The sequence below is a fragment of the Jaculus jaculus genome, chromosome 8, assembly GCF_020740685.1.
Source record: "Jaculus jaculus isolate mJacJac1 chromosome 8, mJacJac1.mat.Y.cur, whole genome shotgun sequence".
NCBI lineage: Eukaryota > Metazoa > Chordata > Mammalia > Rodentia > Dipodidae > Jaculus > Jaculus jaculus.
In genome coordinates this window covers 18,229,031-18,243,855 of record NC_059109.1, presented here as the reverse complement: position 1 = coordinate 18,243,855, position 14,825 = coordinate 18,229,031, and the positions used below count along the sequence as shown (strand labels likewise).

Sequence of the window (14,825 nt, the reverse complement as noted above, 5' to 3'; positions counted from 1 at the left end):
ATCACAGTGGCAAGAAACCCTGGGCACATCCATACACACTCTTTTTCTGTCTGCCTCTGTCTCTCCCTGTCACTCTCTCTCTCTTCCTCTCTCTCTTAAGTAAGTAAGTAAATAAATGAATGGATATGTTAAATATTTATCTGCAAAAAGAGAGATAATATGAACGGGTATGCCAAGACCTCTAACAACTGCAAATGAACTTCAGATACAGATGCCACTCTGCACATCTGTCTTTACATGGGTACTGGGGAATAGAACCCTGGTTATTAGCCTTTGCAGGTAAACACCTTAATGTTGAGCCATCTCTCTAGCCCCAATATATATATTATATATATATATATTTGGTTTTTCGAGGGTAGGGTCTCCCTCTAGCCCAGGCTGACCTGGAATTCACTATGGAGTCTCAGGATGGCCTCGAACTCACGGTGATCTTCCTACCTCTGCCTCCCGAGTGCTGGGATTAAAGGAGTGCACCGCCACGCACAGCAATAAATATTTTTTTTTAAAAATGAATGCTTGTCACCTGCCTCCTTAGCACAGTAGGCACTGTGTCAGTCTCATAAAGAAATGAATTCCTGGGCTGGGTGTGGTGGCGCACGCCTTTAATCCCAGCACTCGGGAGGCAGAGGTAGGAGGATCGCCGAGAGTTCAAGGCCACCCATAGTTCGAAACTCCATAGTGAATTTCAGGACAGCTTGGGCTAGAGCGAGACCCTACCTTGAAAAACCACACACATACACACACACACACACACACACAAAATAATAAGAATTCCTAATTAGCTTTTCAGGGAAAAGGAAGATTTTTTTTCTACTCAACACCAGTTACTACCCTCAGCCTCAGAGTCCAAGGCACCGAAGACCACTTATGAAGAGTGAAGTGTAAAGGGACCTAGTAGAGAGGATGTGACAATTCAGTAGATAAAATCCATGACCTTGGCTCATAGGAATGAGCTGCTGTCTTTCTAGCACCTTGAGGATGGCTTGCACACATTCTAAGGGCTCGGACATGCGTGTGTGACTGGAAAACCCGAAAGTCATCAGTGGCCCCTCCACCCCTTGCTCTCAACTACATACGCTCCGCTGAACGCTCCTCGTTATCACTGTGCGTCCTGAGTGTCTGCAATACAAATGGTGCTCAGCAAACGCTGGTGACTTGGAGAGTGAAATAAAAGGGATTTTCACATTGATTGCTGGCATGCTAAAGTTCTCTGACACACACTTGTCAAATCAATTTCTTGAAAGGATAAGGTTGGTTCAGTAGAGAGAAAAACTGAGAGTAAGTTATAATTCAAGGTTGCCTCGGCTTAGTCTGGGCAGCATAGGGACTCTTTTTAAAAAAATATATACATTATAGGGGACGGGTGTGGTGGCACATACCTTGGATCCCAGCACTGGGAAGGCAGAAGTAGGAAGATCACTGTGAGTTAGAGGCTTCCCCAAGACTATATAGTGAATTCCAGGTGAGCCTGGGCTAGAGTGAGACCTTACCTCGAAAAACATTATATATATAGTTGAGAGGGAGATAGAGTATGGATGTGTCAGGACCTTTCCTGATGTTGCAAACAAACCCTGACACATGTACCACTTAGTGTATCTGACTTTATGTGGACACTACGGAATTCCCCAAGAACCATCAGGCTTTGTAGCAAGTGCCTTTAACCACTTTGCCACAAAGAGCCCCAAAAGGGACTCTTAAAGTGTCCACATGTATTCTAATGACACCCACTTCGGACAGGCCGGGCTATGGGTATAAGACCTTAGAATGGTTCCCCAGTTTCCCATATTGAATCATGTCTTAGCCACCAGTTGGAAGCTTCCTGATGGAAGGAGCTAGTTCCTCCTCTTCCTGTTGCCTCTCTCTCTCACTCCTTGCTCATGGTACTCACTCTGTAATGAACATGTACCCAATCGTTTCTCATGAGGCTGGTCATAACATCACCTTTCTGTTACTAAGATAGTCTTTGACAGTCTTCGCTAGACTGTCAATTGGAATATACACTGAAACACAAACTATAGCCGCAAGTAAAAGTTCTTGAAGAACATTCAAAGAAAAAAACAATCCAGCTGGGTGTGGTGGCGCACACCTTTAATCCCAGCACTCGGGAGGCAGAGGTAGGAGGATCGCTGTGAGTTCGAGGCCACCCTGAGATTACCTAGTGAATTCCAGGTCAGCCTGGGCTAGAGTGAGACCCTACCTCAAACAAACAAACAAACAAAAAAAGTCCCCCCCCCCACAAACGCAGATGCATGCAGAATATTTTTAAAAGGAGAAAATACTACTGAATGCTCCTAAAATTATTACTTTAAAATTTGAATGAACTCTTAACAGCGTGATATATGCTTCAGTATAAAATTAAAATTCCAGGCTGGAGAGATGGCTTATCCATTAAGATGCTTGCTGATGAAGCCTGAAGACCCAGGTTTGATTCCCCATGACCCATATAAGACAGATGCAAAGGAGGGGACACACATCTAGAGTTTGTTTGCAGTGGCTGAAGGCCCTAGTATACCCATTCTCTTTATCTCCTTCTCTCTCCTCCCTTTCTCACTCCCAAATAATACATAAATAAAATAATTTTAAACAATTAAAGTTCCATGTCTGTTTTTTTTTTTTTTGTTGTTGTTGTTTTTTTAGTTTTCCCAGGTAGGGTCTCACTCTAGCCCAAGCTGACCTGGAATTTACCATGTAGTCTCAGACTGGCCTCAAATTCACAGCAATCCTCCTACCTGTGCCTCCCGAGTGCTGGGATTAAAGGCATACACCACCATGCCCAGCTGACTCATGTTTAATTTTTTAAAAGTATAAATATTTTCCCCATAACATTGTACAATTTAAAAACATTCCAAGGACTATTGAAGTAAAGCACTAAGTTTATTATGGGAAACACCAGTGATTAAATATTGCCAAAAGTTGGAATGTGTATTTGCTTGCAGATGTAAACATTAGTCTTAGAAGATGGGTTTTTTTTTTTTTTTATGGGTAAGACTTTTTTTTTTTTTAAATTTTTATTAACATTTTCCATGATTATAAAATATATCCCATGGTAATTCCCTCCCTCCCCACCCCCACACTTTCCCGTTTGAAATTCCATTCTCAATCATATTACCTCCCCATTACAATCATTGTAATTACATATATACAATATCAACCTATTAAGTATCCTCCTCCCTTCCTTTCTCCACCCTTTATGTCTCCTTTTCAACTTACTGGCCTCTGCTACTAAGTATTTTCATTCTCACACAGAAGCCCAGTCATCTGTAGCTAGGATCCCCATATGAGGGAGAACATGTGGCGCTTGGCTTTCTGGGCCTGGGTTACCTGACTTAGTATAATACTTTCCAGGTCCATCCATTTTTCTGCAAATTTCATAACTTCATTTTTCTTTACCGCTGAGTAGAACTCCATTGTATAAATGTACCACATCTTCATTATCCACTCATTAGAAGATGGGTTTTACCCAGCAACCCGGTTGAGAAATTATTTCATTTTGGCATCATTCCTACTTGCATAAAGAACTTGAATTATTTTTTATAAAAAGGTCATTGCACATATTTTCAGTTTTCATTTTTATAGATCAGTTCTTCTTTATAACGATGTTTACATGCAAGCAGAATAAATAACTTTTAAAACCTAAATTCAGCCAGGTGTGATTGGTGCACGGCTTTGATCCCAGCACTCAGGAGGCAGAGGTAGGAGGATCGCTGTGAGTTCAAGGCCACCTTGAGATACATAGTAAATTCCAGGTCAGCCTGGGATAGAGCGAAACCCTACCTCAAAAAACCAAAACAAAACAAAACAAAATACCTAAAACAGCATCTCAACCTGTCATGATACTACAACACTGCCTTAAGTTTCCTGTTTTCTTTTTGATTCTCCAGTGTTCTGTGATGAAAACAAGCTTCCTGGAAGGACTGTTAATCTCAATGTGTGCCATTCTAACTCGGGGCATGTGATGCTGCCCACTGGGAACATTTGCAAGGAAAGTAGCTTACATAGTATTTACAAGTCTGCCTTCCAGAACATTCTTTTTTCCTGAAAAGTTATACAGCATTGTTTATTCCCCTGCAGAATTCACTAGCTCCAGGGTCCTCTTCAAGGAGGCCAGTCTGTCCTCCCCCACCCATGAATGTAAACAGGATTTCCTGGACAGAGGCTTATTTGCAGATGGGTGAGGTCAGTAACAATCCCACATCACCCACTTCATCATCTGCATGAGTGCATCCTGGGATCTGATCCCAGCACATCAGCACCTGCCTGAGGGTCCTCTCTGGTCCTGAACCCACCTCCCTGTGCCCTTTTCAGAAGTGACAGTAGAACAAGTCTGTGCCAGAAAAGTACTTGGTGATCACCCATCTCATTATTCCTCTAAATTAAAGCCAAGGTAGTTCTACATAAATTTCCACAGAGCCAAGAAAGGATTCTGTGACTTTGGCAAGGTTTAGATTATGAGAGTCATTAAACTGTTCACGTAACGTTAACTTCTAAAATCCTCCTTATAAAAATATTTTATTAGGCTGGAGAGATAGCTTAGCGGTTAAGCGCTTGCCTGTGAAGCCTAAGGACCCCGGTTCGAGGCTCGGTTCCCCAGGTCCCACGTTAGCCAGATGCACAAGGGGGCGCACGCGTCTGGAGTTCGTTTGCAGAGGCTGGAAGCCCTCGTGCGCCCATTCACTCTCTCTTCCTCTATCTGTCTTTCTCTCTGTGTCTGTCGCTCTCAAATAAATAAATAAATAAATAAATAAATTTTAAAAATATTTTATTTATTTATTTGAGAGAGAGAGAATGGGCACACCAGGGCTTCTAGCCACTGCAAATGAACTCCGGACACATGGGCCACCTTGTGCATCTGGTTTATGCAAGTACTGGGGAATCAAACCTGGGTCCTTAGACTTCTCAGACAAACACCTTCGCCGCTCAGCCATCTCTCCAGCTCAAATCCTCCGTCCATCACATACTCCACAGCTAAGAGAGTATCAGTCATGCTCAGGCCAATCATCACCCCTCTTGTGAGGGACTGGAGAGGTCTTCCTCCTCTCCTCCTTTGTTTCCATCTTCCCTCCTCTTCCTCCTTTTTCTGCAACAAGGTCTTGGTATGTAGTCTGGGCTGGCTTGGAGTTCCCTATATAGCTCAGGCTCACCCCCAAATTCCTAATCTTCTCGCAACAGTCTTCCAAGTACGGGAATTATACAGTGTGATTGTGTCGCCACACCTGGCTGGGAATCCTGTCTTGAACACAGCAAAGTCCTGTCTCCATGATCTTCCCCTCCTAGACTGGAGGGAAACAATGTGCGCATTTTTAATTTGTGTGTGTGTGTGTTCAGGTGAGTGTGAAAGACCAGAGGGCATCAGCAAGTGTCATTCTTCAGCTGGGCCACTCTGTCCAGCTTCTTTTCACAAGGGAATAGTTGTAAAATGAACATTTTAGTGAGCCATCTCCCTGTCCCTTCCCCTGCCCCCACCCAATTCCCGTTTTGGGGGAGGAGGAGGGAGGGGGGAGGGCAGTCGCCTTGGGGGAAGGTAAAGGAAGCAAGGAAACAGAAGGAAGGGCAGGACAGAGGCAACAAGGGCGCGTGTTGTTATCATTATTTCACGTAATGGTTTAAAAAGACGTTTCTAAAGCTTTAAACCGCTAGCAGAGACCTCAGGAGGCAAACCGGGAAGTCACCAGAAAGAAACTCTTGGAAGCACAAACCTGGAGGCCCTAGATAGGCGTGGTGTCGCACGCCTTTAACCCTGGCACACACTCAGGAGGCAGAGGTGGGATGATCTCTGTGAGTTCGAGGCCAGCCTGAGACTCCATAGCGAATTCCAGGTCAGCCTGGGCTAGAGTGAGACCCGACCTCAATTAAAAATTTAAAACAAAGCAAGGAGGCCCTGAGTGAGTCCCAGCGCTCTTGGTTCATTAAAGAAAAACCAGATGACAACTTCTGCTCTGGGTCATTCCTTTGGGCTCACATCCTAGGACGGAATCAAGGACTTAGTGATGCAGTAAAAGGAGGTTACCCAGTTGCCCAGGTATCAGCACGGCCCCATGGCATGGGGGTAGACCCATACCTTCCCTCTGGCTCCCCTCAGGTAGACCCACAGCCTGAGGTTGGAAATTCCAATCCAGAGCTGGAGAGATGGCTCAGCATTTAAGGCACCTGCATGCCAAGCCTAAGGACCAGAGTTCAGTACCCCAGAACCCACGTAAAGCCAGAAGCACAAAGTGGTGCCTGCATCTCGAGCTCATTTGCAGGGGCTGGAGACCTGGCACACACATTCTCTCCTCTCTTTTTCTCTCTCTCTTTCCTTGCAAATTAATTAATTAATTGATTGATTTTAAAAATGCCAATCCAGGGCTGGAGAGATGGCTTAGCGGTTAAGCGCTTGCCTGTGAAGCCTAAGGACCCCGGTTCGAGGCTCGGTTCCCCAGGTCCCACGTTAGCCAGATGCACAAGGGGGCTCACGCGTCTGGAGTTCGTTTGCAGAGGCTGGAAGCCCTGGCGCGCCCATTCTCTCTCTCCCTCTATCTCTCTGTATCTGTCGCTCTCAAATAAATAAATTTAAAAAAAAAATTAAAAAAAAAATGCCAATCCCACCAGGTGTAGTGGCACACACCTTTAATCCCAGCGCTCAGGAGGCAGGGGTAAGAGGATGCCACGAGTTTAAGGCCACCTGAGAATTCCAGGTCAGCCTGTGCTAAAGTGAGATTGTACCTCGAAAAACCACACACACACACACACAAAAAAAAAAAAAAAAAAAAAAAAAAAAAAAAAGGACGAAAGAAATGTCAATTCTTGCCTTCCAAGGACCTCAGAGCCTGGGAGAGTGACGCTTCTTGCCCCGCCCCTGGCTGCCACTTCTAAGGGTTTCAGCTGGCCTTTGCTCTCCTCTGCTACCTCTCATCCATCTGGCTGCTGACAGCTGCCTGTTTTCTTTTCCTCCATCTCCTTCCGCCCTTGACGTCTGTCTGGATTTGCTGGCTCACCGCTGCCCTGAGCCGAAGGCAGCAGAAGCCAGGTGTCAGCCATGTCAGACAATGTCTGTCCCAAGCCCAGGAGCCACCAGTCACTCAGGATCTCCCCTCCCTCTCCCGCCAGCCTCACAGCACTTATCTGAAAGAGACATTTCTGGAAAGTTGGCCACAAACTGTGACAAGTTAGAAAGAGGCTGGGTCTTAATCACAGATGTTTAAGCAAACAGTAAGACCTTCCTTGGCAACGCAGATGGGAACTACCATTTGCCCAGAGGCAGAGTCAAAGTGGATGCATCACTGAATTACCCACCAGCCAAACAAGGAAGCCTGCTGCCCAGGAGACGGAGCCTGGCATGGCTTTCTGTTGAAAAAAATCACCACATGTGATTTTTGTTGTTATTATTGTTTTTGGTTTTTCCCAGGTACGGTCTCACTCTAGCCCAGACTGACCTGCAGTTCACTATGTAGTCTCAGGGTGGCCTCAAACTCACAGTGATCCTTCTACCTCTGCCTCTGGAGTACTCAGATTAAAGGTGTGCGCCACCACACCGGGAAACTATGTATGATTTTTCTCTCATTTCTCCCACTTTGAGCCCATACCAGTAAGCATGAAAAAGATAACTATTCTCTGAATTCTTTTTTTCCCCAAGGTAGGGTCTCACTCTAGCCCAGGATGACCTGGAATTCACTATGTAGTTTCAGGGTGGCCTTGAACTCATAATGATCCTCCTACCTCTGCCTCCTGAGTGCTGGTATTAAAGGTATGTGCCACTACATCTGGCTCTGATGTTTCTTGATATCCTCAAGAAGAAGGTAATCTGGCAGCCCCATCTACGTCACACTGTGACACTGTTTTGCACAAATTGCCAAAGGATCCTGCTCTCCCTTTAAGTGTAGGAAGGTTTGTCACACAGGGGAGAACTTGCCAGAATCCCAGGCTATAGCTCACCCAGCAGGGGTGGAGAGAGGGGAAGGTTAACATCACATGACATGAAACACTGCATCGTGAAGTCAGTCGAGAGAGAAGAATGAATTCTGAGCTGGAGAGATGGCTTAGCAGTTAGGGCACTTGCCTGCAAAGCCTAAGGACCCATGTTCAAGTCTCCAGATCTCACATAAGCACAAGGTGACGCAAGTGTGCAAGGTTGTACATGAATCCAAGGTAGTGCATGCATCTGGAGTTCGACTGCAATGGACGGAGGTCCTGGTGTGCCAGTTCTCTCTGTGAATTCTACTAGCTACCCATAAGACTAAACCATCACAATTAGCCCCCAATGACTAACTGCTGCTCTCACAGCTCATAACCAACAACCCCATGGTGAGTACCAGCAATCCCACTGAGGAGGGGGCCCTCAGTGGAATGGGGCAGGGAGGAAAGAAATGATGGCACCAACACATGATGCATCCATACAAAATTTCTACTTAATAAAAAAATGTAAAAAAATTAGAATATTCTTCACGTGGGGAGATGGGACAGACCCCTTCTCACTCCATACTGCGGGCTTCAAGAGTCATGAAATGGAACCTCATGGGCACAAACCAGAAGCACACTGTGACTCTGAGATATAAGTGAGGACATGGGACAGAGCCAGGGAGGCCCTTTTAGACTCTAGAAGCCATACTTTGTCCACCTGTGAAAATGTTCTCTACAGGATTATTGTTAACGAGCTTGGATTGCCTGTAAAAATACCTAGCAAAGTGTCTGCTATGCCATAGCCAGTAATAATAGCAATGGGGATTAGACTACATAAAATGGGAGCTGGACAGATGGCTTACTGGTTGAGGCACTTGCCTGCAAAGCCAGAGGATCTAGATTCAATTCCCTAGTACCCAAGTAAACCAGATGTACAAGGTGGCACATGTGTCTGGAGTTCATTCGCAGTGGCCAGAGGCCCTGGTATACCCATTCTCTTTCTCTCTCTCCTTCTCTCTCCCTGTCTCTCTATGTGCGTCTATCTCAAATAAATAAATAAAGTATTTAATAAAAATTATTTGGGCTGGAGAGATGGCTTAGCAGTTAAGTGCTTGCCTGTGAAGCCTAAGGACCCTGGTACGAGGCTTAATTTCCCAGGATCCATGTTAGCCAGATGCACAAGGGGGCACACGTGTCTGGAGTTCGTTTGCAGTACCTGGAGGCCCTGGCGCGCCCATTCTCTCTCTCTCTCTCTTTCTCCATCTGCCTCTTTCTCTCTGTGCTGTTGCTCAATAAATCAATAAATAAATGAACAAAAAATATTTTAAAAATATTTGTTAGAATACATATACTGACTATATTCTGTTCAGATGTTTACTGGAAGCCAAGACAAATTAACATTATTCTGATTGGATCTTACCATTGGATGGCTAGAGAATTTGGTGGCCTATTCTGTCTCTCTCTCTCTGCCATTTTCTCTCTCACTTTCTCTGCCATTTTTTCTCTCTCTCTCTCAAATAAATAAATTAAAAACAAAGTAAACTGATTGATTATTTTTATTTATCTGCAAGCAGAGAGAGATAGAGAGAAGAGAGACAGACAGAGAGAGCAACAGAGAGAGAATGGGCTCGCCAGGGCCTCTAACTACTGCAAATGAACTCCAGACACATGTGTCCCTTGTGCATCTGGCTTATGCGGGTCCTGGGGAATCGAACCTGGGTTCTTTGGCTTCGTAGGCAAACATCTTAACTGCTATGCCATCACTCCAGCCTTAATTAATTAATTTTGGTTTTTCTTCACTCCAACCCTACTAAATGTGTTCAGAGCAGCTGAGATTACTTCGTGTTGATGTTTGCTTTGCTTCTTCTGCCATTGATGGAGCTTCCCCTGGATTTTGTAAGCCTGAAATAAACCCCTTGCCTCCTGTAAACTGTGTCTGGTTGGACGTTTCGCCTAAGCAACATGGAGCTGATGGCAACACCATCATGACACTGCCCTTAACTGACCCCCGGCACGACGTGGGCGCCTCCGCATGGAGTCCTGCTGGATGGAATGTGCTACGGCTTTCTTCCACCACTTCTTAGAGAGTCAAGGTCCTGTAGCCACTCGCCTTCCCGTTACCCAGGGCCTGAAACATGCTATAGACACTTCTCACTTCAATGACTTTGTGAATGTCCCAGGGCCAATCCATCTTCTGCAGATGTCAGGTTGATTCATGAGAGTTTCCCAAATGACTGGAGCGGCCCAGCAGCCCAGCACAGAGCACCATGTAGAATAAATGGGAACCATGTCTGTGGGGTGATCTGTCACTGTCATGTTTGGTTTTAATGAAAGGCAGCCTGGAAAATTTTTGGAATGTCCAGTCTTTCAGATGTGTGAGGATTCACTCATCTGGGGTTACCCTCTCACACAGCTGCCATGGGCCATGACCAGCCAGGCTCAGGAGAGAAGGAGGGCATGACTTTTACAGCTGTGGGCATACCACTTGCTCTCGAGGAAGCTGGCAGCCTGAGCCCAGGAAAAACTTGTGTGGAACTCACCCACACAGAGTTTTTATTTATTTATTTATTTATTTATTTATTTATTTATTTATTTATTTTGAGGTAGGATTTCACTCTAGCCCAGACTGACCTCGAATTCACCATGTAGTGCCAGGCAGGCCTCAAACTCACAACAATCCTCCTACCTCTGCCTCCCGAATGCTGGGATTAAAGGCATGCTCCACCAAGCCTGGTTGATTTTTAAACAATAGCAAAAGTCTTCCACAAATGGGCACATCTCTGGATCTATGCCTGTTACAGGATACCAAAGGATTTGTAGGGTTGTTGGGATGAGCTGGGAATCCTGATGTCTGTTGTAGAGCATCTACTGGCTGCCAGGAAGGACAGAGAACAGCCAGTGAGGTCCACTGGGAAGTGAAGGGGGGAACCTGAAGAGAACATCGAAAAGGAGGAGGGAGAAAGAAGAAAGAGGGTAGTTTAAGAGGGAAGGAGGAAGGGAGGAGATGGGAGGAGAGGGAAGAGAGGAGGAAGTCCAGGAATGCCAGACCTTCCCAGTGAGCATCCCAGGCTCTTGATAAAACGGGGTGATGTTGTCATTTCCAGCCCTGTCCTGCCATTGCTTCAGAAGAGCTCAAACAGACACTTGTCTTCTGGCCTCAGAGCAAGCCTGCTGTCTTTGGCAATCTTGGGTTGGGAGGGAAACGAAGCAGTGTTTTGTTATTGCTAGAGAGCACTTAAGGAGAGAGGAGGAGGGAGATTCTGGTGTTGCGAGGAGCGATGGTGGTGATGGGAGGGGAAAGAGATCGTACGGGATTGCTCTGGTCCACTAACGTCATTGGCTGAAGTAGAAAAAGGACAAACTTTCAGCAATCAAACTAACACTGTTTCATCCTGATAAATCTAGAGACTGAATTATGGGGATCACTGTGTTTTAAAATGGTGCTACTTGAGGCTGGAGAGATAACAAACAGTTAAAGGCATTTGGTTGCAAAGCCTGATGGCCCTGGTTCAATTATTCAGTACCGTGTAAAGCCAGATACACTAAGTAGCATATACATATATACATGTGGAATCTATGTGCAGTGGCAAGAGGACCCGGCATGCCCATTCTCCTCTCTCACTTTCAAATAAATAAGTAATTTTACTCAAAATGTTGCCACCTGGGAGCTAGAGAGATGACTCTGTGGTTAAGGCACTTGCCTGCAAAGCCTAATGACCGGGGTTCGATTTCCCAGGGCCCACATAAGCCTAGATGAACAAGGTGGCACATGTGTCTAGAGCTTGCTTACTGGAGACCCTGGTGCATCATTCTTTCTGTCTAACTCTCTTCTCTGTATCTCTCTTTGCTTGCAAATAAATAAATAAAAATAAAAACTTTAAAAACAAATGCTGCCACCTGGCCTGTAATCCAAGCTACTTGGGAGAATGAGGAAGAAAGATCATGGATCACAGGTCAAGACATAGCAGGGAAACTATAAGATCCTGTGTAAAAATAAACAAATAATAATGGGCTGGAGATATAACTTGAGATAGAGTATTTGCCTGGCAACCAAGAGACCCTAGGTTCAATACAGAGTATCACAAGAGAGAGCGAAGGGAGAAGGCAAGGGAGAAGGGAGGGAGGGAGGTGGGAGGAAAGTAAGTGTAGCTTATAGAGAATGTCATTTGATGCACTTATAAAGTACATAACCAATGGGCTTCAGAGATGGCTCAACGGTTAAAGCACTTGCCTGCAAAGTCTACGGACCCAAGTTCGATTATCCAGTACCCACATAAAGCCCGATGCACAAGGTGGCGCATGTGTCCGGAGTTAAGTTTTTAGTGGCTAGAGAACCTGACGTGCCCATTCTCTCTCCTTCTCCCTCTCTTCCTCTCTTTCTCTGTCTGCCTCTTTCTCTCGCACTCTCTCAAATAAGTAAATAAGATATTCACGTAGATCATCATGCAAGAAGTGTAGAGTGTACCTACCTGCTCGTTTTTGCCTTAGAAACTCTTCACCCATCTGTCCAGGTTCATGGAGAATCTGAAAGAATGTTTAGAAGCTTGTCAGTTGATATAAGTGTTCTCACTGTAGCTTTCTGCTCACACATCCCTCCTCATCACAGGGTTCAGATGTAGATTTGGGGTCAGTACCATGTATGCCCAGAGGATGGTGGAAAAGATATGTATGTGTGTGTATATATATATATATATATATATATATATATATATATATGCACTTTTTTAATAGACTGCTCTCTAGATCCAGGGATAAAAGAACTCACTGTTGCTGAGTGTCTCAGTGTGGCAGTAGTGTGAACGCTGTCAAGGGATATTCATCATTCTGCTCTAAACTTGACATTCGCTGCTTAAGACTGAAACCTTGAGTCAGGCCTATGACCTGCTAGATCAGTCTGGTGACATCTTCCAGCCATCAGCCTGGTGAGCTGCTGCATTTAGGTTGCACAGGGCTGTTAAACCACTGCCTACGTAGCTATGGCTGTTTGCCTGGGCCATTTTCTCCTATCGGGCTGTCCAACCTATGACTCGAGGGCTACGTACATCCCAGGATGGCTATGAATACAGCCCATGTGTAAGTGATGACTTTGTGCTGCAATGACAAAAGGCTGGGCACCCCTGTACCTAGATGATTCTATGGCTGGTTGCTGTGGCAAGCTCTAGTCAAGCTGCCTGCTAGCTGGGTTACCTTGGGGAAGTCACTGATCTTCAATGAACCTCACTTTTAAGTAGCGTGGGGAGTTCCAAGATCTAAATGAATGACAATATGGCACATGCTAAGTTCTGTGTAAGTTTTTGTTATACCGTTGATTGGTTATTAGCAAAGACCACAGGTGTCAAGTTAAAATCCAAGCTCCCCCAGCTGTGTGAGGGCTGGAGAGCTGGCTTAGCGGTTAGCGCCCTTGCCTGCAAAGCCAGACAACCCGTTTGATCGCCCAGTGACCACCTAAATCCAGCTTTGACGGAGCTCTGACCTCTGACATGGGTCAACTGTGCAGAAGGAAAAACCTCACTAGCTCCGTAGCTGGTGACAAAGTTGACTTAACGTGCCCTTCCTTACACTTTCCTGAGGGTGTCAAGTTTTCCAAACTCACCCCAAAGCTCAGTGGATGAGCCCTGTCTGTCTCTTTGAAGTGTTCCCAAATGACTGTGTCCACAGACAAATGGTCTTTCCTATGAGCCCCAAAATGCCTCTGAATGTCACCCCAGGTGGAAATGATTTTTGTTATACATGTTGATTTTCTAGTTAGCTTGTTCATATTGATCACAGGCAATTCCTAAAATGTCATCCACACTCTGTCCTGAGGCAGTCAGAGGGGCTGTCACTAGCCATAGTTCACTGGCAAGCAAACACAGGGGACAGGAGTCAAAGACTCTTGCCTGTGGTCATCCCCTTTGGGGGGAGTCAGGATTCAAACTCACATAACCTGCCTCCAAAGCTTCCCTTGTCTATGTGGGCGTGGAAGAGTTTCGCAGGAGATGTCCTCTTCTCTCATGGAGACACTCTCTTCTCGCCTAATGTTATTATTTCCTTCCTTTTCTGTCTTCCCCTCTTTGTTCATTTTAATAAATTTTCAATAAATAGTTCCCATGGCTGGTCTCCATCCCCTTTCTAAGTCACAGATGGAAGCTATTTACGGCTGTGTGTGCTTTTATTCATTCATTCATTCAAGTGAGAGAAAGAGAGGCAGATAGAAAATGGGCACACCAGGGCCTCTAGCTGCTGCAAACAAACTCCAGATGCATGTGCCACCTTGTGCATCTGGCTTTACATGGGTACTGGGGAATGGAGCTCAGGTCTTTAGGCTTCATAGGCAAGCACCTTAACTAAGCCCACAGCTGTGAGTATTTTGTGGGTATCTCTTCTAGATGCCCTAAAGAGATGCTGGCTGAGGAGAATCTTAAGGTGTGTGGGAAGTAGGATGGGGAAGAACTATATGCCTCAGAGTTCATAATTGCTCTTGAAGAAATATATAGAAACATGCTGGACGGTGATTAGAATTTTTAAAATCCAACTGTTGCTATGTTTGCAGTGAAGTTATTTTAAAGGCAGATTCAAGAACCAAAGACATACAATTAATATACAGGATGGTTCTCACAGCTTCCCCTGTAGCCTGTTTGGTTGCTTTGGACCTGTGCCCTGGCAGGAGGAAGGTTCTGCCCGCAATCATGCCTCTCTGGAGGTTGGCCACACATTCAAGCCCCGGGATGTGGTTGGTGGGCAGTGAGGGAGTGATATTCAAACACACTAGGGAATGCTTTTCCCTGGTATCAACTTTGAGCAGCTCTTCCAGGTTTTTATGCCATTTTCCAATGGGCCCTCAAAATTGAGGTCTACCTGCTGTCCATGATATATTATAATCAAGGTACATTTCAGTGCTAATGAAGAGTAGCCCAAGTGTTTGTGAGAATAGAATCCCTGGTCTTCCTTCCCCCAGATGTAGGGGATAC

At 45.3% G+C, this 14,825-nt stretch overlaps 1 protein-coding gene across 6 annotated transcripts in view; it reads right to left on the bottom strand.

Moving 5' to 3' along the window:
• Adgrf5 (adhesion G protein-coupled receptor F5) overlaps nucleotides 1–14,825 on the bottom strand; it is a 131,049-nt gene that overhangs the window by 52,823 nt on the left and 63,401 nt on the right. For all 6 annotated transcript variants that reach the window (XM_045156540.1, XM_045156539.1, XM_045156541.1 and 3 more), the window contains one exon: nucleotides 12,345–12,399. In XM_045156540.1, coding sequence (XP_045012475.1) covers nucleotides 12,345–12,399 — 55 coding nt within the window. The remainder of the gene's footprint in view (nucleotides 1–12,344; nucleotides 12,400–14,825) is intronic.